This window comes from Grus americana, chromosome 1 (genome assembly GCF_028858705.1).
Source record: "Grus americana isolate bGruAme1 chromosome 1, bGruAme1.mat, whole genome shotgun sequence".
Taxonomy (NCBI): domain Eukaryota; kingdom Metazoa; phylum Chordata; class Aves; order Gruiformes; family Gruidae; genus Grus; species Grus americana.
This window is the reverse complement of record NC_072852.1, coordinates 16,878,871-16,902,382: the sequence shown is the minus strand read 5'-3', so window position 1 is coordinate 16,902,382 and position 23,512 is coordinate 16,878,871. Positions and strand designations below refer to the sequence as shown.

Sequence of the window (23,512 nt, the reverse complement as noted above, 5' to 3'; positions counted from 1 at the left end):
AAAAAAAAAACAAAACCCACAACTACACCCCATATAAGAGAGGTCCTTCTGCAATCTGTAGCTCTCCTGTGATTTTTGCATCACTCTCAAGCAGTACGTAATGGCACATAATAAGGATATCCAGAAAGATTTCTGGATTAGAAGAAAGGAAAAAAGCTCTGGCTGTCCTTGAGCCCTTCGGAATTCACAATAAAACTGGAAAGTCCTTAGCTCTACACCCTCTTGTGATTCCTACCTAGCTGGGGTGGGGGGGGGAGAAAGGGAGAGCTTTGAAAGTCGATTTCCTTTGTGAAGAAAACTTTGCAGCTATTTCCAAAGTAATTGAAGATATCCCTTATCTTTGTGCTCCAATTGTACCTAGATCACTAAGCAACAGTACTTTCAATACTCAGAAGATGGGGTCATTGATACTCCAACACCAGATCTGACCCTATAAACAGCAGCAGATGTCCAACACTTAGCCCTGTACTGAAGAAAAAACCCTAAAATAAGTCACACAGATTATTTAAGTATTTCCTACTTCGGAAGTGAGACAACCAGTGTCCCCTAGCCAGGCATTTGCTCACTCTGGCACACTAGTGGGGACACTAGCATATATAGGGTATGCAGCATCACCCACCTCAACAGGCAGGAGTATATCCATAGAATTCCCACTACTGGTAACAGCTGCAGTAGACACACAGACCCCTTAAGCACAAAAATCTCTTCCAGCTATTTCTCCCAGCAGTACCTTCTAAGTTATCCATCTTGTATCACTTTATATCAACCAACACTAGTGCTCACATATTAATATATCCATGTCTTTGTTTTAACCTAGCACTTTTCCTCCTGGTGTTTCCCTCATCTGCTTTTAAGATGTCCAGAGGTGGAGCTTGCAGCCTCAAAGGACAAACAGCTAAGAAAAAATAAGCCTCAACAATCTAATTTCTATATTGCACTTTACTTGTAAAGTGACTCAGAGGGAAAAGGTCTTACCATATGTTGAATGCATTAATACCTGAAACCCTGGGTTACAACATAACTTAAAATCATGCCTTCAACTGATTGGTTTTGAATATTTGAATGCCACCCTCAGAGCAATTCTGAAGAATCTGACATTCAGAAGCTGAGGCAGGTCTTGCAGAAATGCAAGACAAATAAATGGCCAATGCATTATTAGCTGGTAAGGAAGAAACAAACCAAAAACCCTACAGAAAACAGCAAGATTGACTCAAGAAAAAACAAGTTTACAAATTTAGTATTTGAAATACAGTTACTATCACTAACACATGTAATGCATTAACACACTAAATTCAAATTGTAGCACTGTTGCTATTTTGAACAGAAAGTGGGTTAACAGTCAGGATCCTACAGTTTATTTTTTATTATCAGGCTGGAAAAGTAACACAATGCCAATTCATGTAACTTGTAAGCAACGGAGAGGACCTCTCACACACATTGCTGTGCTGGAGTGACCATCACCCTCTACACCAAGGAGGCAGCAACACAGGAGAACAATTTTCACTAAAACAGTGCAGTACATTACAAACATTCTGCCCTATTAGTTAGATGTATAGGCTTGGCCAAAAGAAGTTTCATCTTAAGATGAAAAAATGCACTTGTAAATTACAGAATACACATATTAAAAAAAAAAAAGCAGTAATCTGGCTAGACTAAAATTAGTCAAATATCCTGGACATATCTGATAAAATTTGAAAGTCAGTAGCATTTCCTAGCTGCAATCTGAGAAATCAAAAGCATATATCCTCAAGAGATGCAGATATCATGAGCTTTGTAGCACTTTCCTCAGTCTACCAATACATTCCTCTGTTTTAAACAAATTGAACTTCAACCAGACAACTCCTACACAGATACTAGGCAGACATCCAATAATACAAACCAAGCTGAATGTTAACTTTGCCCAGTGCTCCACACAGTTTATATGAACACACAAATCCAAAGTAGTCAAATTTAAAAATCCATTTTTCATAGACAAGACAAAAACTGATAATGCACAAATAATAAGTCATTTCCAAAGAGTTATCAGAAACTGTTCCAAGTAACTGATGCTTTGGGTTGTATTCACAAGATTACCACATGCCTCATGTGATAAACCACTGACTATTGTCTGCATTTCTTTCTGACTTACAGAAGATATTGTTTGAACAAGCCAGAAGAACTGAAAGAGTGAAACATGAACTGTCACAGGGGGGACACAGGGAAACAGACCCAATTATTCTACGAGATGGCTGAGGACAGTACAAACATGTGTAAAGCAAAGAAACATTTAACAGTGATGGAGGTTAATTATTCTTGTTAATCAGCTTGTCCAAAAGAATAAGTGAGCTTAAACTGTGGCAGAGGAAATGCAGGCAGAAGGTGACTGCCACGTATTCCTGCTGGGAGAAGAGGAAAGCGGATTGCTACCCATCACTGAATCACACTCCAAATGCCTTCATAGCAACATCACATCTACCATGAAACAGTCTTCAAAACAGGTAGCGGAGGGTTGGATGAGGGGAAGGAATAGACTTTGGAACAGAAATAATATAGAAACCGTGTAAACAAACAAGTCTCCAGTACTTCATGCTGTGTATGCTTACAGCACATTACCTCCTAATAGCAACCCTATCACCGGCACCACTGGATGACTGTCAGTCCCCCAAGAATCTGCTCCATCATATTCAGAACTCATCTGGAAAAGAGGCTGCACCCCTTTTGCTGAAGCTGTCCCCCATATCTCACCCTTTCCAACAGATCACAGGTACAGAGCTCTTCAATATCTTCCTGACTTTTAGACCTTGCCTACCCTCTTCCAATACAAAAGACTACCAAGATGACAGAGCCAAACTCCTTACTGAGGTTCACATGAAGACAAGCAGCAGTGATCATAAACTAAAGCAAAAGACTTCCCAACATGGCATAAGGAAAAAAATTTTCCCCATGAGGACAGTTAAGGATTGGTTACCCAGAGAGACTGCGCAATCTTCATCCTTAGAGGTTTTTCCAAGACCTAACTTTACAAAGCCCTAAGCAACCTGGCTTGAATTTAGTTTTGATCCTACTTTGAGTGGGAGGTTGGATCAGATGACCTCCTGAGGTCCCTTTAAACTTGACTTAGTCTAAGCTTACCCTTCCAAATCTGTAAGGCTAATTTATTGTTCATGTGGACATTGTCACACCTCTGTAAACATATTCTGACATCTGAATGGGATCATTCAACCGTGCTGAATTAAAGTCCTGGCACTCAATATGCAGCTTCACAGAATTCAGACAATTGGGATGGAAAAGAGCTAGAAAGGTCATTGAGTTTATTCACCCACTCTATCTTTCTGCACCAAGTTAAGATCAACTATGTCCAAAATGCTCCCAGCAGTGATCAGCTTGAACTGTTTTTAAAAGTCTCCTATATGGCAAATTCCATATCTCCACAGATAAATCATTCCAGGACATCCATCATTACAATAGAAAAATGCTTTCTTCCTATCTTTTACTTTTCTTACCATAATTTGAGCCTATTAGCTTTTATTCACTTCACCTTGAACACAAAGAAAAATTCTCTTCTACTTTGTATTGGGCTCCAGGTATTTCAAGATGTGTCTCTTAGCGATCTTCACTCCTCATATCAAGCACTATGGAACTGGTCATGTTTTCTATGTAAACAGTCATTTCCCTTCTCTTTTCAATTATGCCCAGTTAGTCCACATTTTTCTTGAACTGCAGCACCCAAACCCAAACACTAGCCAAGACATTAGTGAAGTATATGGATTACTTCGCGCCTTAACACAGAAACTCCAATTTCTGCGTACACTAGTTTTCTTCTTTTGCCACAATACAATACTGCTGTTTCATGCTTAATTTTTATGCATTATTCATCGTCACTTGAATTCTTGCCTACAGGAACAGCAGAGCATGCACTGGCCCTTTGTTTTCAGGCAACTATCATCCAAGATATAGGCCAACACCATTTTATGTCCTCTCTTCCCAAAGAAATATCTCAGCATTCAGCAGTCACAAGAGTTAAAAATCAACAGAAGTGTTGGCCTGGCATGGGCCAGCCCTGCTTTCAGGGCTGCAAGCACAAAACAAAGAACTTTCATCTGAAGTTCTCAGCTGTACAGTGTTTCTTCCTCTTTTGGGCCTACCAAAGCTTTAGTTGTTGACATTTAGACAGCAATAAAAAGTCCATCTGTCCCCCAAAAGCTTTGCTAACAATGATAATTAAATATATCTACAGTGATGTTTTAAAATGCAGAGCCCAGACAGTGGGTTGACTAGGTGACCAGCCAACATAGATCCCTTCAGGGACTGTGTGGGGAAGAAAAAGAAAGAAAACAAAACAACAGACATCTACAAAACAAAACAAACAAACACAAAAAAACCACCCACCACACTAAAGTCTGAAGCTTTTGGGAGTATAAAAAGAAAACACATTTAATTATACTGATGTTTAAATGTCAAATAGCTTACCTGTCAATACCAGTTCAGCCCTATCTCAGATCTCATTTTTAGAGCTCACTGAACACCAACCCACTTTTTGCTGAACTCAAAGTTCCGCTAGTGAAGATCAAAATGGCAATTTTATTGTTCCTGAGTGATGGGCTGACTGATTAGATTAGACAGAAGCGTAAGCTGCACGCTAACTGATACAGATTGAACAGGTGGCCTTCTCTGACCTACTACCTCTTCAAACACTGTTAAACGTGGAATTCTTCTCTTTTCTATTATGCCTAGAAAATATATATTCAGATATTTACTCCCCCCTAACCCAACATGAAAATATTTTTATGGTCTTTAATGTATTTCAGTTTGCTCATAAAACAAATCAACCTTTCCCAAATATACCAGTTATTTACATGCATGATATAATTATAACTAGAAAAAGAAAATACATGACATATTTAGATGGCATCAATATCCCTAGTCTGCAAAGTAATGTGTGTAGATAAGACTTCTTAAATAAAAATAAATAAATAAAAAACCCACACACCACAACATTCAAAGGCATCACTTTACAGAGCCAGAGCCTAAAATTAATGATTTCATATGTACTTAAAATGAAAGACCAAACTTCAAAAAGAATGCATTTGAGACCAGGGAATGAAATAAACCTTACCTGGACAACTTATGCAGAGTGAAAACTGAAACAAAGTATGGTTTGCTTAGCAGGTAAAAAAAAGATTAGTCAGCTATTTCCTACAGATCAAAGTGTCTGGTACAGGGTTAATTTTTTTTCTCTTCACACAGAAACAAATGGAGGGGGGAACAAAGCCATATACATGCTTTAGCAAAACAGAATTTTTAATTGTAACACTTTTCATAGAACATAATGACTAACTTGGGTGTTTTAGTAGCAGTTGCTTTTCTCATGATACTACATCATGTATTATTTATATCACACCATAAACATTCACTATACTTTGAAGCTACATCTTTGGCCTGAGGAGCTTGTGACATAATTCTGAGATGTCAGTAAACAAAGCGCTAGTGGAGCAGGAGACAATATTAAAAACAGCCAAAAGACTAACTACCTACACTCATAGCCCTCTCAAAAGCTGGAGAGGGACTGTTTACCAGGGCATGTAGTAATAGGACAAGGGGCAATGGCTCTAAACTGAAAGAAGGTAGATTTGGATTAATTGTTAGGAAGAAATTCTTTACTGCGAGGGTGATGGAACAGGTTGCCCAGAGAAGCTGTGGATGCCCCCTCCCTGGAAATGTTCAAGGCCAGGTTGGACGGGGCTTTGGGCAACCTGGTCTAGTGGAGGGTGTCCCTGCTCATTGCAGAGGGAGTTGGAACTAAATGGTTTTTGAGGTCCCTTCCAACCCAAACCGTTCTAGGATTCTGTGATATCCTTGTAAGGGTGGAGATGAGAACACAAACTGAGACAGAGGCAGCTGGCAAATATATTTAATCAATACTATTGAGTGAGATATTAGCAACTCCAAGATCTTGGAATAAGGAGCTAGTCAGAGCGACACAAAAGATCTCAGGACTCATCTCCCAGTTAGCCCCACAGTAAAGGAAAGAAACATCCAAACAAAATGAATGCTAAGACTTACTGGCTTTGAAAAATAAAGGTAATTAGATAAGATGTCTGTTTATATAGTTTATTCAAAATATTGAAAGTGAAGAAATTACTTAAGGCAGTCTACCTTCTTATCATTTTATTCCAGGAAGATGCAGTCTCACAGGCAACATGGCACCAAATGCTTTAAAGAAAGTGTCGTAGCTGGGTTCCTACATTCTATACAGTACTAACAGTTATACTGTACATGGAACTTTCCTTAGCAGGCTTGCTAATGACCCCAGAATTGTGCAAGACTATTTCATTCCTTGCAACATATTTCTAGAGAATACTCTTTCTTTTATGTTTTAAACTATTACTGATGAGTTGCACAACCTTTTAATCAACATTGCTAACAAGTCACATACTTCAATATACTCTCTTGACCAATATCAATACTCCACAGCTACATAGCTTTTCAGCTTAAGACGCCCCCTTTAGCAGTATTAAGCAGAAGACAACTAACATGGTTAGAAATGGGAGGGAATAAAATAAGTCAGTGAAAATAATGAAAAATACACAAGCTTAAATAATGACAATAACCACAAATTCAGCAATGGAAATGCACTATTCAATTTGAATGCATATAAATTGCTGTGTGTAGTAGAAAATAACGTCAAACTTTTACTAAGGTTTTATTGCTCTCAGCTTTCTGTGTTGCAGCTCCACAGTAAACAGGCTTGTCAGGTAGACTTAAAGACCTAAAGATGCTGAAAGGGGACATTGTCCCATACAGCAAGCATTTGTCAGTTGATTAAAAAAAAAAAAATGTTCTTTACACAAAAATTAATTATGCCAGCAGTGGCCGACTTCACTAAATCTGTTGAGGATACTAACAAAAATAAAGGACCAGATGGTACCCCTCCTCACTCCTTATTTCCACACAGAGTCTATCCAAGAAATATTTCATGTTCATCAATGGTTAGCTCTGAATCAGCAGTTTTTAACATTTTAAAATATATATTGAATAGACGTTCTCTATGCATCAAACTCATTGTGACGTTGACCTTAAAATCCTTTCACTGTTCTCCATTTGCATCTTGTTGCTATGGTAAACACATCAAACAAGAGAACATGTTTGGAGGGGAAGGAAAAAAAAAAAAAAGGCTGCATTTCTCCCTTTAGTCACACTGGAGCAAACACATTTATTCCAGAAAAGTTTCACCAGGGAAATGTGGAAATAAACATGGAGAACTACAAAAGAGGAGGAAGGACAGGAAGAAAATGAACCAAGATTTAAAACAATTTCAGAGACGAGAAAGAGAGCACAAGAAAAAGGCACAGCTCACGTAGTTACTCTTGCTGGACTTGTTCAGATCTGGTTTGATTTCTAATTAAATTAAACTTTCTTGTTCCCAGTTCAAATACTTTCAACTTCTTGCAAGTATTTTACATAGGAATAATATTAGCATAACAAAAAATTCTCTGCTCCAGCAGCCGCAGATACAACAGGATACTGAAGCTTTTCCTTCAACAGGCAAAAAAATGCACCTAACATGGCTTTTTTCCCCAGCAGCAATCAGGCGACAGAACATGAAAGCAAGAATTCCAGCAGCCATCTCTGAGTGGGCAGCAAGGGCAATCTATAAAACGCTTGAAGCAAATAAAGGGAAAGCAGAGGGAGGGAGCAAGGCTCCCTTGATCCCAAGCACAAGGGCCATTCAGCTACTATAGAAGAATTTACAGAAGTCACACAGAAAAACTGAAAATATGAAGCCTTGAGTTCAGTAATAAAGGAATGTCTAGGCCAACAATATAAATCCTAACTCTCCATAGAGCATAAGTAGTAAAGAAAACAGCATTAAGTGGAAATTGCTTTGAAAATCCATCAAGTTAGCCACCAAAGTGAACTCTCAAGTCTTCTACAAACATTGTGAAATGTCAACTTAAAAATGTAATTCATCCACAAGCATGAACAGACCACTCACGCACACCACCCTCTGCTTTGTCTTCTTCCTAAATTCAAGACATATCCATCTTTTTGGGAAGGCATACATGACATCAAGGGAAATGTCCGACTAGGATTTCTTTCCCCTCATCAAAGAATGAGTTTGTGTTTACATCACATGAGTTGTGGAAAGGGAATTTTATTTCCTAGAAAGCAAGATCACAGATTTCAGCGTGCCCCAAGCAATGTCAGTTACGGATGATCAAGTCAGATATGATGAAACCTGAATTAATTCAGCAGCAGATGGTGTCGTGTCTTTTTTTTCCAGCTAAAATGCAAAACATATGGTTGGGGTAGAGTAAAGTTTCAGTGAAAGACAAGGGAATGTTTGTTTAAGTCAGGGAGCAAAGAGAAACATCAAAATGAACAAAAGAGATGCAACATGAGCTTTCCAAAAACCAAGATCTCTTTTGTAGCTTTCCATTAACAGACTCTCTCTCCAAAAGAGGTATTTGCCAACACCTGAAAAAAATTACTATTTAATACTGTTCAATAAATTTTTTTTGTCTTTGGTGGGGCATACTTGCATACTGATAGACTGCTGAAATTCATTATAACAGTTAATTTGAGACATTTTCCCAAAAAATACCTCCACCCTTTTACAGCTTCACATGATTACGGATGGGTAATAACTATTGTCTACTGAAAGGAAAACTTTGGTTCATTCTAAGGAGCCAGTGGCTAGTACTGTGATCTATTGCTGTTGCTTATCTAGTTACAGAATGATTTATGAGAATGCTCAGCACTGTATGGAAAGCATGAAATGAGTACCTCTGCCCTCCAGAGCTTATGATATATACTACAGCATACATGGCCATTCATCTGACATTTGAGGATCTATTCATGGTAGGAAGCTTAAACACAACTGTAACTGTTTGCAGAACAGCAGCCCAAGAAAGAAAATCAATTTCAACAGCCATCAAAGTGATTCAAAACACACCTATCAAAAAAGACAGGCTCCTTCCTAATGTATTTAACAGTAGCTGGATCTAGCACAGAGAACAACTTCAGCATAAAGACTATTAGAAAAAGAGGCTGAAAAAGCAGAACGCAAAAGATGTAAAGGTAGAGGAAGGCACAACAACAAACAAACAGCAGATTCTGTATGAGGACACAAAACACACAGAAACTAGTAAAGGAAAAAATGTGGAAGAGGTCCAACTGATCACATAGTTCAAGAACTGGAGGTACGAAAAGAAGAAATTCAGTGTTCCCATAACAAACCTTTGCAGTGGAAGGCTAAGGTTACAAGGGATGAACATATCCCATTTGCCTTATCAAAAGTTCACACTGTATCCTGATTTCATGCCACAAGCAACTTCATTAGTTGCAAAAATCTCTGTTCCTAAATTGAATTAGTAATCAACATGTTTTTCTAGAGTACTTCATCTCCCTGTTAGAATACTAGAAACAGAAGCTAGGTGGTTTGAATGCATCAGCTACACTTATTACTCCCACTGTTATTAAAAAAGTTTCCTGATAGATCCATTATGTCTGCGAAATGTAATTTCCATACTTGGCAAACATCAACATTTTACCTTTGTCGTCACAACATATTGTAGACACCCAGGGTGGGTACACTAAGGAAACTTTTTAGATGCTTCAGGGAAGAGCTGGGTGGCCAGATCCCACAGCCATTCTACACACATGAGGAGGAAGGTAGCAACACTCTCCTCCTTTGCTTGAGGCATGAAACACAGAGCAGATGCCAATCACAAAGGCTGAAGCAGTAGCAGTGAGGTAGTCTTGCCCAAGTAGGGAAGAAGGCACATATCCACAAACATACCAAGGATGATGAAAAGTGGAAACTTGAGCAACTCTGCTCTTTACTACTCACTGATGTTAAATGTATCTGATTATAAAACACCATCCCTTAACTCCTCTCTCCTCTAGTTCTTTGCATCCTGCCCATTAACACAGTTTTAACTGGGCTTCATCTTTCACAATGGCAACATGCCCAATGCCAAAGCCCTACTTCCTTTAGCTTCACTAGCTGTCATTTCACATCCTATTATCATCCACTCCACCTGAGGTGTCACCCAAGCATATCTGAATAACCATCTTTTCCAGACTACTGGTCAGCTTCCACAGCTGTTCATCTTTTCACTTTGTTCTTAATTATTTCCTCTTCTGTTTTCATACAGCATCTTAAAAGGCAGTATTACAAATCAACACTGAAGCTTATCATCTATATGTCTGGGGCCTCCACTGACTCAGAGTGAATCAAGGCCACCTTCCTCCTTTAGAGGACTAGAAAATAGATGTTTACTTCAATATTCTACATTGTTATGTCTTCTCCACAACAGGATCCAAATAACAGACAAGCTTCCATGCTTTATCAGATAGTAGTCCTCCATACAAGCCTTCTGGTGAGCTCTATCCAAACAATATTGCTCTCCAAGAGTTCCCTTGTTTAGCATGTGTCCAAAAATGCAGAGAACCTAAGCCAAACTTTCCTATCTTCTTAGATCATCACTGCTAGGATGTCCTAACTCCACAGCTCCCAGCCATACGGAGTGAGAATAGGCACTAATTGTTACCTCTCCAGTTGGAACTAGTTTGATTCTTACGCGAGAGCTCAGGTCTGGTTGGTAAAAGTAATGTAACTCTGACCTAATGGTTATGGGCAGACTGCAGTGACCCCATCCAGTCCCTGGACAGCTCGTACAATGACTCACTAAAATGCAATACTGACACAGACCACTGGCTATTGAGGATCTCAATCTTAGGCGAGAACTTCATCTGCCCTGCATGCAGAAAGCCTACACACTGTATTTTGGCTGTGGACACCACTAAAGTGGCAAGACACACAAGAATTAGGAACTATAACCTATATAATTTTTATGGTCTCACTTCCAGAAACATGTACTATGATGTTTATACCATTGCATAGCCCTCTCAGCAAAAGTTAGTTTTCATATACTGTAAAGATATTTACAAAAGCAAGATGCCAATTTCAAATTTACAAAAATGGTAGTTTTTCACAGTTGAAACAAAAGCCAGCCCTCTGATTAGATAACTATCCCTCTGATTTCATCTGAAAACAGACACTATACAGTCACACAGAGAGCAAAACTCTTTGTTGAAGTTGCACACCATCATCAAAATTGTAAGTCCAGAAATCTTTCAGTGGTGGTTGACAATAGAGAAAGAATTTTTTTTCTTAATTGGGGAATTGCACATCAGTTACTGGATTATCTGCCAAACTATTTTCAGCTTTCATGCTTCACTAAACCAGAGTATTTAGTTCATCATTCACAAACCCATTATTACACTGAAGAAAATGGGGAGCAATTAGCATACAAGATGATAGCTTAAAGGTGGTGCTAATTGGAAAGAATGAAGTATTTTTGAATCCTGTTGTATACAATTAAGTGAGATAACCAGGTTCTGAAAAAACAATTTGCTAAACAATTTCAGTGATGTCTATTCTATAACCCATGTTTAAAGCCTAAGCCAATTCAGCGTTGCAGTAAGCTCAGTGCAATGTGCCTCGGCAGGATCTCACTTCAGTTACTACCATGGGGGTTGCAAGCTAGAAGCTAGTCCTGCTGCAGAGTAAGCCTTATTCAAGAATCATACACACAAAAACAACGACTAATTCATCACAACAGCAGAGATCATCATTGAACTAAGCTCTAGTTCCCAAAAAGAGCTGAAGAACAAAACCAACAAGGAAACAATGTCATATTTATAACGCACAGTACAGCATGGTGCTGATACACTGTGAGTTGCAAGACCAGTTGAATTATAGGACTGTGCAAAATACACAACCAGAAAAAAAAAATAGAAAACCATCTACAAAGAGGTACTGGTGGGGGAAAAAAAAAACAAAACAATCGTTGCATGCTTTTGTTCATGATTGCCAAGCAGAGAGGGAGAAATCTTGTACATAGGTAGCAGTCTGCCAAGAGGAAGAAAGCAGACAGGAGGAAAGATGCAATTCTTCTTTACTAGTGAACTGCACTCAGACATAAGATGTCAGACAATTATATTACATAAATATGCCTTGTAACATAAGGGATTTGTTTTCAAGAGCTACTGCTGGGTGATTTTAATTAATTTTTACAAATTCTTTGCCATATATTATTTCTATTTATCACATACCTACAACTATAAACATATTTGCACCAGTAGGTTTTATTTAATTCCTAGCTGCAACAAACCTATGTATTTGTAAATGAACTTCTACATCACTATTTTTTTTGGCTCAGAACATATTTAATATTTTCTTCAAATGACAGAGCAGTCTGTAAACCAGTAACACACCCTATTTTTAGGATCACACCTCTCTCATATTTTCCTTTTTAAAAATACAGCCTAATTATGCTTTGGAATAATACCTCTCTGTACTTTATGTGAAAAATGCTTCAACAGACAACACCACTCACAAAAGCATCTCTCCGCATAGAAAACGCTACTGCAACTGGTGAGTAGACTTAAACGAACAACTGCAGCATACACCCCATGTTATCATGCAGGGGCGGTGTTTCTCTGGTTATTGAACCGCTCCCCCCACACGCACATACCAACAACAGCATGCACTTACATGGCTTATTCCTATGCCCTTCAGAGAAAAAACGATCCACCCTCTTTGTCTTCCTGCACAACCCTTGAATTATCCACCAAGGTGTGGTGAGTGTAGTGATTCCAAGGACCCACTGGTAGATACAGACCTTCCCCTAAAGCCTTGCAGCATAATACTCCAAGTGCATCAGCACATAATATAAAGAAACTTTTTTCAAAGGAAAGAAATAAATCGTCATTATCACAATCAAAACTCCAATATTGACATGCATATACCTATATACACACACACATATGTGTGTGTATTTATAATTTTTTTCCCCTCATGCTTGAATTATGTAAAGAGATTTTGGAAATCAAGGCAATTGTGGGCTAATCTGGAAGTTCTTCAAACAATAAAATAATATCTTCACATAAAAAAACCAAGAAGAGCCAAGAGTTCACTGATGAACAACAGATTTTTATCTCTGATAAAAGTAATTTTAATTAGCTGATGGTTTAAAATGATATAAGCTCCACTCCCATCATGACTTCTACATATACCTATTCTCATTTACTGTGAGCAGCCTCATGGAGGTCCATCCCTCCCGGTACGTAAGGCTAGACACAGCCTCCGTGGAATAAAAGCCTTTATCCTTCTAAAAATATCAGCCTGCCAGGATCCACTCTCGCAAAGCTCCGTGATGCAAAGGGCATCGCTACAGCCGAGGGACTGCTTCACTTCCATGAGTAAGCATTGCAGCACCGGGCTATAATTAGTTGGAATATTTTTAGGGTCATTGCTGAAAATTAGAGAAATGACTGAGAAAGACCTCAGAAAGGGGTTTGGGGTTTTTTTTTTCCCCTCTTCCTCGGCTATTTCCAACTGCTGCAAGGAAAAAAAGGCTCAGCAGGAGCCGAGGTGATACACTCTGCAGAGAAGATGTCCCTGTGCGACGATGCCGCTTCCCACGGGTGGGGAGCTCGCACCCCCGCTCCCACGCACCGCCCGCGGCCGCCCCGCGCAGAGGGCCCGCTCCCCAGGGCTGCGGGCACGGCCGCCCGCCCCCCCCAGCCCCCGCAGGAGGGGCGGCGCCGCCGCTTACCTGACCGCCACCCGCACCGAGCTCTCGTCCTGGCCGGCCGACATGGTGCCGGGGGGCAGGCGAGGGGCGGCTGCGAGCCTTGCCGGAGCGGGGTGCGCTGCCGGGCCGAGGAGGGGCCCGCCAGGGAGGAGGTGAGGGCACTGCTGCGGCTCCCCCCTCACCTCCTCCTCCTGCTGCTCCGCCACCTCCTCTCTCCAGCCATTTTAGGTGGCTGAATGAATAGGTAGAGCCGCGGCAGCGCAGGGCGGTTCGCGCCGCTCCTCCTCCTCCCCCCGCCCCGCTCCGCTCCGGCCCTTCCAGTCCCTGGGCGGGGATCGCTGTCAGTCAGCCCACCGGCGGGCGGAGAGACGGGCCCCGGGCAGCGCCCCCCGCCCCTCGGGGTCCCGCCGCCCCGCGCCCGCTCCAGCCGCAATGCGTCAGCAGGCCCCGCCCCGGGCAGCGCCGCCGGCCACGCGGGCACGATGGGCGGGAGGGCGCCCGGCTCACGGGCCTCTCCTCACACGGGCACACGGCCCACGGCACAGCTCTACACATACACACACACACGCACGCACGCACCCCGCTCGACATACTCCCCTCGCCACACACACACGTCCCCCTCACACACCCGCCTCTCCACGCACACACACCTGTTACTTGCGATAGTACACCTCACACACAGCCCTTCCCACACACACCTCTTGCACACTCATTGCACACGCCTTTCTGCACACACGCATGGCACTTACCCTCCTCGCACAGCTTTTTGCACATGCACTCACGCGCAGCCCCGCACACACCTCTTGCACATGCACCTACATGCTGGCAGCTATGGGTGCACACAATGCTATTCGTGGGCTCTTCCCCCACACATACACATTTGTGGCACTTGCACACCTGCACACAGCGCTCCACACACATAGCTCATCCCCCCACAATTCTCCACTCATGCTATCTCCACGTACGGCTCTTGCACACCCACGTGCCCAGCCACACGCAAGGGCTCTGCGCACAGCTTTTGAGGCCTCCCTGCTGGGAAAGAGGAGCTTAACCCCCTGTCAGGGCTGGGTTTTTTGCTCTTCCACCTGTTTCCCTCTCCTGAGCAGGAATGCGATGTCCTCCTTCCTCTTCTTTCCCCCTTGGCCCCCTGTGGTCCTCACAACCCTCACGCCTGCGGCAGCACGCAGCTCTCCCACTTTTCTGGCCGTACTCAGCAGATCTGTTTGCCCTAGGTGCTCCAGCCAGGCATCGCTGTTCTCACTTCACTAATGAAATGCCTGGGTTTTAGTTGGAAACTGTGTGGGTGGATGACATTAATTTTTGATGCAAATAGTATCCCTGCCAGGAAACAAGCTGGGATATTTTGCCCCAAACAATTCACATTCCTAAGGAAGATTTTCCATCAGAATAGGCCCGGGTTTGAATTTGTAATGATATGCTAAAAACCTTGCAGTTCAAGTTGTTTTGCTTCTGATAGTGAAGGCTGTTCACGCCCAGGCACCAGCCTCTGTCAGGGATGGGCAGGTGAGGTCTGCCAGCAGGATGGGGCCTCTAGCCATGGCCAAAAGTCCATCCTTCTCAGAAGAAATCCACTGTGTTATTATTACTCTCTGTGTTTCTCATAGTTACTTTCTCTATATTTTCTATTTTTCTCTATTCATTTAGAAATCGGATTCTTTCTGGAAAATGGCCCGCCTGGAAGTTGCTATACAAAATAGCAGTCTTCTGCACTCTTCTGAACCACATAGCACCACCATACAAAGGTCCAACAGCATTTGAAAGTATGGGGGACTTGAGCTACATAACAAATTGCTGAGGTATGTTGAGGTAATATTTATCTGAAAAGCAGAAAAATGGGGACACAAATAACTCAGCCTGAAGTCACAGAAGGAATCTGGTACAGGCAGAACAAAGCCTACGTTTCCCTGGGCTTCCCAGCTCACTATTCTCTACTTAATGCTATAGGCCAGATGCTCTGCTTCTTTTTTTTCTCAATATATATAGAATGGGCAAGATAGCACGTAAATAAAAAGCTCCTGCAGGTGAATTGTGCTGGCATTCATACAAAATAGCCTCAAAATGAAAGTGATAGAAGGCTCGTAGTTCAGGGCGTTTCCAGCTAGTGGGGACTAAACACTCGTGACTGTGTCATACATCTGCCTATATTGTACTGAGCTATTTAAAAATACCTGCAGCCCATCCACAGTGAGTGGAATCCTATGGCATAATTAGGTTGTCATAATTTATTTACACCAGACTTACAAATCAAGCTAACAATAAAGCTTAAGCAAATATGGAGAACGCAAAGGTCGCTATGTTTTCACTGTAATAGCTTTAGTAACTTGGATACTTTCTTATCCAAAAGTATCCAAGGCATTTTTTCAGCTGACACAGCTAGGAGGTTAATGTAACAAACACACTCAAGCCAAATCTGCACCTTGGCAGTATCCGCCTGCATTTGTTTCACGCAGCATCTTTTGCTGGGTAGGCCCCAGTACAGCAAAGCTCATCCGCACCACGCTGAGCATGCGTATGGAATCCTGCCATGTCAGTGCCTCCAGTTCACCACCACGTGAGCTGTGCTAAAAACCCAGCGGTGAGTAGCAGCCGCAGGAGCTGCCTGTGACTTTCTCAGTCCCAGCTGCTCAGACCCAGGATCTTACTCTAGATCTGGCCAGGGCCATTTCTTTTTCTGGCCCTCATGTGCCCTTAGACATTTGCCTCAGCCCATTTGCCTCTCTCTTCCACATTGAAAATGAATTTAGCAGATTAAAACGTCTGGCAGAAGTCCTCCTGAATTTAACATCATGTATACAGATGGGTTGGCATTTACAAGTTTCAGACATTAATGACAAAGATTTGTTACCCACATTGGGATTAAACAGGAAGTCATAAATTTTGGTGTTATGCTAAAACTATTCTCTTCTGATTTTTGGTTATTTCAGTCCTACAGATTACATGCATATCTTCTATCCTAAATATTTCGCTCCAATGCCAGACTCCTCTGAAACTGATATGGCAAGCTACACGTAGCTTCTTGCCATGGTTCACGCAAATTGCCTGATTTATGACTCTTCAGATGTAAAGCAGTAAAAATACATATGTTCTGTTTCTTTAATGGCAGATTTTTCTATGTGTTCCCCATTTCCAGAAAGCATACAATCCTTTTGTTAAAGTAAACTGGTTTATTTTGGGTTTTCCCAACTCTTCCAATGTTAATGAGCATTCTGCTATACTGTTAACTCGCCTGCCCCAGGAAACTTAAATCAATTCTCTTGCTTTTCAATCCTTGTAATGTGGTTGACCTTTGCTCCCCAGCATTCTATTCATCTCACTGGAGGACTAACTTGAATAAATAAGGGCACAGTCGCTCCCTTCCTTTCATTGTATGTAACCATACTGCCAACATCTTGTTCATCTTTATTAAAGCAGTATGGTAACACTTACAGATTTGTCCAATCTCACAGCTAATGAATGAGGTTTCCCAGAAGGTCCCATTTCCTCACGCTCCTCAGTCAGCATGACTACAGGTAGGACCTGCAGTAGAGCACCCCGTCCCTCCTGTGGCTCTGACACCACAGACACCGGCTACCTCTGCTCATCCCCTGATCAGCTGCAGAGGTTGCCATACAGGGGACAAACCGCAACGCAGGGAGAGGAGGGGACTTTAACAGCTGCGGCCCCTGCTTGGTGCTTAGAGGAGGACTGTGAGGAACATCCCTCCCTGGCAGCCACCCTGGGTGACAGCTGTTACACTTTTACCTCTTCTTTTCTCCTGCCATATGACTCGATCCATGAGCTTCATCCACTGGGGCAGCCAAAGACCTGCGTTTGGAAGGGTGAGGGCTCTGACACGCACACGCCCACCTTGTGCAGTTGGTGAAGCTGCCCACAGAGTTCCTCAAGCATCAGAAGCTGCCTAAAATGATTGAGCTGTGCATGACTTGGATGAGCTAAGACAGCTCCATTTAGGAGTCAAAGCTCTGTGTTTTGACCTATGTAACGTTTGCAGACAAGTTGTCTAGGCTGTGCCTATTCTGTACCAGTTGGTTTTGAAATGACCTAATTAAAATAGTGCAAGACCACTTAAAATAGTAGGGCCCTCACTTCAAATATTTTAACTGTGATAATTTACCAGTGCTAAATAAGTCAGTTTAATCAAAGGTTCAACTTGTTAGTTAGGGCCATGCTTGGGGGTTGCCTATTTCTTTGACCTGCTGAAAATGTCATTTATTTCAGAGAAGAGATTCTGTTGATGGAAATAACAGAATAGTGTTAGAAGATATTAGCACTGAGACAATTCATAACCATGAGGATCTATCCCATAATGGTTTGATAATGATCTTTTATTTAAGATTTCACTGTACAAAACCTTATCAAGTAACAAACAGCGTCACATTCATTATACAATTGTGATGTTCTCTAATGCTTTTTCTGCTGAGTAGTGGAGGTGACACGGTTTCATTGAGGCAGGCAATAATATACAAAATCACTATTTTCTGATTAATCTGTATCAATTAAAGCAAGTGCACCATGACTGGTAGAAGGCTTCAAGCAAAGTGAGTAGGTTTTGTCTAGTGAAGCACTTGGCCCACCATTAAGGCAGGCAGATATTCTTTTGGATACAGGCAGTGGAACATGAAATGTTCAGGCGCTATGGAAGAAGAGCATTGGTGCCTTTGTCTGAAGGTTATTAAATCTCATCATCTCCATAGTTCATGCTGGTTTATCCAATTCACACACAAAATGAACAGCTAGTATATCACCTCATTAGTGACTATTGTTTCCTTGAATGTATATATTAAATAAACTCTTTTTAGCCACACACAAGCCACAATTCATTCTGAGATTTTGGAATGACACAACTAAATACATATGCAAATATGATATATATATTTTAATGAGCATTTTTTTTATCCTATTCGTTCATATGATAGTTTGAAGGATGTAGAGATTTTGGCTCATGTAAGTGATCACAGATTTTCTCTATAGCTCTTTACTTGTCCAGGTCTGTCATAATTCTATGAACTGCATGACCCAATAAGTCCCTGTATTCTGGTATCCTCTGACACAGGAAGGGTAACTGGACTCCTATGGAACCAGGTTTCATGAGCTGTTGCTGATGGAAATTAAGTCAGCAACATTCACTCATCAGCAATAATCACTCCATTTTATCTAATAAACACTAAACTCTCCAACATTAACGTATACAGTGCTTCCAGGTTTCTACTTTGCCAAGTGAAACTTTGTTTGCACTTTCTCTATGATGCCTTGGGCTTACATAAGCCTTAGGCTTTTCCTTTTGAAAGATCTTTGCTACAAACTAAACTAAACAATTTAACATCTAAAAACTGTTACATATTGATTTTTAAGGACTTTCTAGAAGTAGGTTTTTTCAGCTCTGCCTGGCTTCTCATTTCAAACTGCAGGTCTTGGAAAGCAGTCAAGCTTATAAAAGACATTTCAAATGCTTTCCATTTTCTTCCCATCACTCTCTGAGACATTTTATTAAGTAACAATGAGGAAAGAAAAGTGTTAAGCCACTCTAAACTGGCAGGCAAAAAAGTACAACAGGGGAGTCTTTGCTTCCAACAACTGTGGAAAAGAAAAGAGGCTGCTGAGGGAAATCATCACTTGGCTCATGACAGGATGGGGGAAGGTAATTTCAAAGTTGAGAAGGAAGAAAGGAGTGCAAGATGATGTTTATATAATCAGAATAACACCAGATAAGGAAAGGATGAAACAGGCTGGTTTCGTACAGATGACTGTGAAGAGAAGATGGTAGAGAAACCAGAAAGGACATAGCGGAGAAGGAAAGGGATCTCTGAAGTCAAAACCAAGCAACGGCTTTGCAGGGTTGTTTCTGGATCTGGTCAGCACAAGGGGAAAAGCAGCATCAGGCACCTCCGAAGTGAGAAGAAAGGAGATGGGGTTTTTCCATCCACCTTCCAGAAAATGAATGAACTGTAAAGGAAAAAATATAATGGAAAGAAACACGTGATTAAGGGTTCATATCTGGAGCTGAGCACAGGATTCAATGGGAATAGAGCTGCTAGCTAAACCACTACACTTGATGAAGGAAGAAAGAATTTCTTTATGTATAATGCTTTTTACACACAAAAATTGTACTGTGTTAACTATACCACAGTTAACAAAGCAGTACAGTTTTCCTCTGCTCCTGGCAGCTCAGAGTATTTGTGTAACATGACAAAAATGTGCTTATACCCATACACTTATTTATCTTTCTTCTGGGCCTAAGGACTGCCCTAGTTTGTACTACTATAACTGCTGTCTACACGAAGATGATTGTATCAGGATAAATATTTTGATATAAATATCCACGTTGCATTATATCACATGTAGTACACATATACATTAGATGCCCACTAAACCAGAACTGCTAAACTAGAAGAAAACACAAGGAAGAGAACAGGGCTAAAATGACATCTCTGGGGAAAACCTCCCCTATGTGATCTTAACAGGCTCATGATTCAAATCTGTGCATATAGACTAAGGATGAACATACCTTTTATGTCACCGTGTTTTAAGAATTTGTTGGTCAACTGAAAGTCGTGATCAGCTGTTTTGCAGTAAAATCTTGCAAATTCACCCTGGCAACTGCACGTCTCTTCAGGTGTTACAGGAAGAATACAAATAATGGAAGTGAGGGGGGAAAAAGATGAGAAATTAGCCTTTAGAATAATGTAATTTAGTTTAATTATTTATGATAACACTATTCAAACCCAGCACAGTATAAAGAAGAAAATACCTCAAGTCTTAGCAGGATGAGACTTTACTGTGGCTTTGGCTTATTACATATCTCTTGAGGTGTAGCCAGGTCCTGCAGTTTTTTGCAAGGAACTCCATCCTGTGGGTCAGAAACTTGCACTTCTAAACCTGATCTTTGGGTCTGATTCACTAACACCTTGAAATAAACCCAAAATGCTGCTAGAGCTGGATGACTGAATGTTAGGCTTTCTTCATGCTATTGCAAAAGACTATATAAAATATCTCCAAAGGAACAGAGTAGTAGGCCAACTGTTTTACAGATCTGAATCAAAGCAAGTACGGCTCTTCACCTTTATTGTATGGGGAAACTGAGGCAAGAAGGACAGATGGCATGCAGATGCCCATAGAAGAAATGGTTGTCAGAAGCAGTATTAGGACTGACTCCCATGCCTGTGCAAACGCTATCAGACCACACCTTAATGAGATGAATTATTGATACAAAAGCTGCACGGGAAATTAATTTCTGCTGCCTCTCACCAGAACCAGCTGTTCAGACTTGAATGTGTCACAGTTGCACAACACAAATTTTCCCTTAAGGATACGGTTACCCAACATGATGGATTTTTCATAATGTCCCTCCCAATAGTATCCTCATCCTTCCTCTGACTCTTCCCCCATCACCACCATGCTTTCAATTTTTGGTTCAGCCTTGTGGAAGGCACTGAATGACAGGAGTCCTGTATGCATATGGTGAGCACAACATTAGCAATCTCAGGGCAGCCTTCTCCGGGCAGCCTTGCCAATCTGCCCCAGATAAGACAGAAAAAAATGAGTTCACATATTTAAACAACAAGCATCACAATCTTTGCATATTCCAGATAAATAAATTTTAAGTTCTCCATCTCTGGTAAAATACCCAGATTAAATTAGTTCAGGCCAGGAAATTTAACATTTAGAGCCTGCTAATGACTATTAGTAGAGGTTAGCCAGTGACTAGCTTTATGATTACTCTGTGTAAACACCTTGTCCTCCTGTGTTGTTCTCCCAGGCTTCCTCCCACTTGTCTACGTACTCACTAGCCACGGTATGTCTAAGCCCCAGATGGTGAGTTCTTTGGGTTAGAGCTTGTTGTACAGTTTTTTACAATGAAGTCCTATTTCCTAATTGGCATCCTTAGGCATTACCACAATAAAAACAATAAATAGTAATAACAAAAAAAATAAGGATGGAAGGTGGGTGAAGACATGACTAATTACCTAAACAATACTGGGACCACAAGCCACAGGCAGCACGGGAGCTTGGGGAAGAGCGAGTGGGTGGAGAGTCGCCTGCATAACAGAGGGTTGGGCGGGTGAAGAATAGGTCTTGCAAGACAAAACTGAGAGTCTTTATTTTGATAGCATCATGGAATTTATAAATTAAGGGATGACAGCTGTAGATTAAGCATGGCACAAGTTGCTTTACCCTCTAAGTGTGTGCAGCCTGGCTTGGCACTTTCGCACAGACTCATGAAATAAAAAGTGGAGTCGAAACAGTGATGTAACAAGGCAGGAGATGTGAGAACCAGGAGTTCCCAAACAGGGTTTGCAGAAGGACCACTGCTGTACCATGTGCTGTACCACAGCCAGGGCCACTGTGCCAAGCTTTGTGGCAGGCTGCAAGCCTCACCTCCCCACCAGAAAACACATGCTTCTAGGTCTGTGCCGGGCTACATGTAGGCAGAGAAGAGGTGTTTGCTTGTCCAGGTAGCAGCCATGGCTAAACAACTATTCCTCGCCTTTCCCCCCAAAAAATGCAACAAAATGAGTGTTGTTTTCCTTAATATTTATTGGAAGCTGTTTTCATACCACTCATTGCATATGTGTCACTTGGGAGCACTTAGGCCAGAGGATAATAGAACAGTGACAAGCTGAATCTTATGTACATTTGCATTTATGGATGGGGAGCGTAGATGTAGTTTGCTCCTGAAATGAAAGAGCACTTCTTTGCACAGCGGGTAATGAACTTCCGGAATTCATTGCCACAGGAGGTTGGGGAAGCAGGCTATTAGCAGGCATAAAAAGGGATTAGACAAGATTTGTGAACAATGGCTCTATTAACAGATAATAAAAGGATCAGGCAGTTCCAATGACTGTGATCTTAGGAGACTGGACCAGAGGAAGAGGCCAGGTACACGTGCTCTCCTCAAACAGCATCTCCGATATTGTCACTCTTCAGGCTTTGCTATCTGGATCTGCGTGCCCTTGACTTGGGCAACATTGTGCTGGGATCCTGGGGGACCTTGCAGGGTCTTCTGGGGCCTTCAAAACTTGTGGCTTGATCAGGACAGATGGCCAGCACCCATGCAGCTACCCCAGTGCCATCACTGGGCAGCAATAGCATTTGTGGCTGTTGGTCTGACCCAGCAGAGCATTTCTTAATGCTCTGATGGATTAAGTCCTAAGTGGTGCTGCCCTCACCAAAAGGGCCAGCAACCAACACAGTGGACTTGGAAGGGAGTTATAAAGAACAAAAAGGAACTGGCTTTAACAAACCATTCACTGAGGTTCAGAAAAAAATAGATGGAGGAAGACAGAAGATTCTGTTAATACAGTATGAGTTTGATAATTGTTTGGGATAGCACCAAAAGGGCTCAGTCTCATTTGTTATCTACCATCTAACATCTTCTTCCTGTATGGTAATAAAGATCTTTTTTTTCCCTGCAAAATGAAAGACCATTTTCTCCTCTTTGTGCTCTGAATTTAATTTACCACTTGTTAATGTTGAGTCATTCTGTATTAGGAGATTCTTCTAGAACTTCTCATAACTATTAAAGTTGTTATCTCATTGTCTGGCTTTTCATGGAAAACGTAGATCTAGTAAAGATTCTTATGAGGCTCTGCTAATAAAAGCATTGACAAATTTGAGGTTGTTTATAGAAAAATAACAGGAATGAGGAAGGCCTGTAATGACTGATAGACTGATATACAAGGGAAAAGATGTAAAATAACTCATTGCATATATATATATATATATATGTATATATGTACCCCTGACTACCTAACAGCCACAGAGCACATAAATAAAGAACAGAAATATATGGAAGGAATGAATGAAGAATGACTAAGGGTGAAACACAGACTGTGATTGAGAAGAAGAATACAAAATAAAGGGAGCATAGAGGACAATGATCTATGTACAGACCGAAGAGAATCTCT

At 41.3% G+C, this 23,512-nt stretch overlaps 1 protein-coding gene across 7 annotated transcripts in view; it reads right to left on the bottom strand.

The window, feature by feature from the left end:
* Positions 1 to 14,013, bottom strand: part of KIF21A (kinesin family member 21A) — a 94,641-nt gene extending 80,628 nt beyond the window's left edge. For all 7 annotated transcript variants that reach the window (XM_054849623.1, XM_054849648.1, XM_054849632.1 and 4 more), the window contains exon 1: positions 13,608 to 14,013. In XM_054849623.1, the coding sequence (XP_054705598.1) occupies positions 13,608 to 13,651 (44 nt within the window). In that variant the 5' untranslated portion in view covers positions 13,652 to 14,013. The remainder of the gene's footprint in view (positions 1 to 13,607) is intronic.
* Positions 14,014 to 23,512: the final 9,499 nt, after the last annotated feature.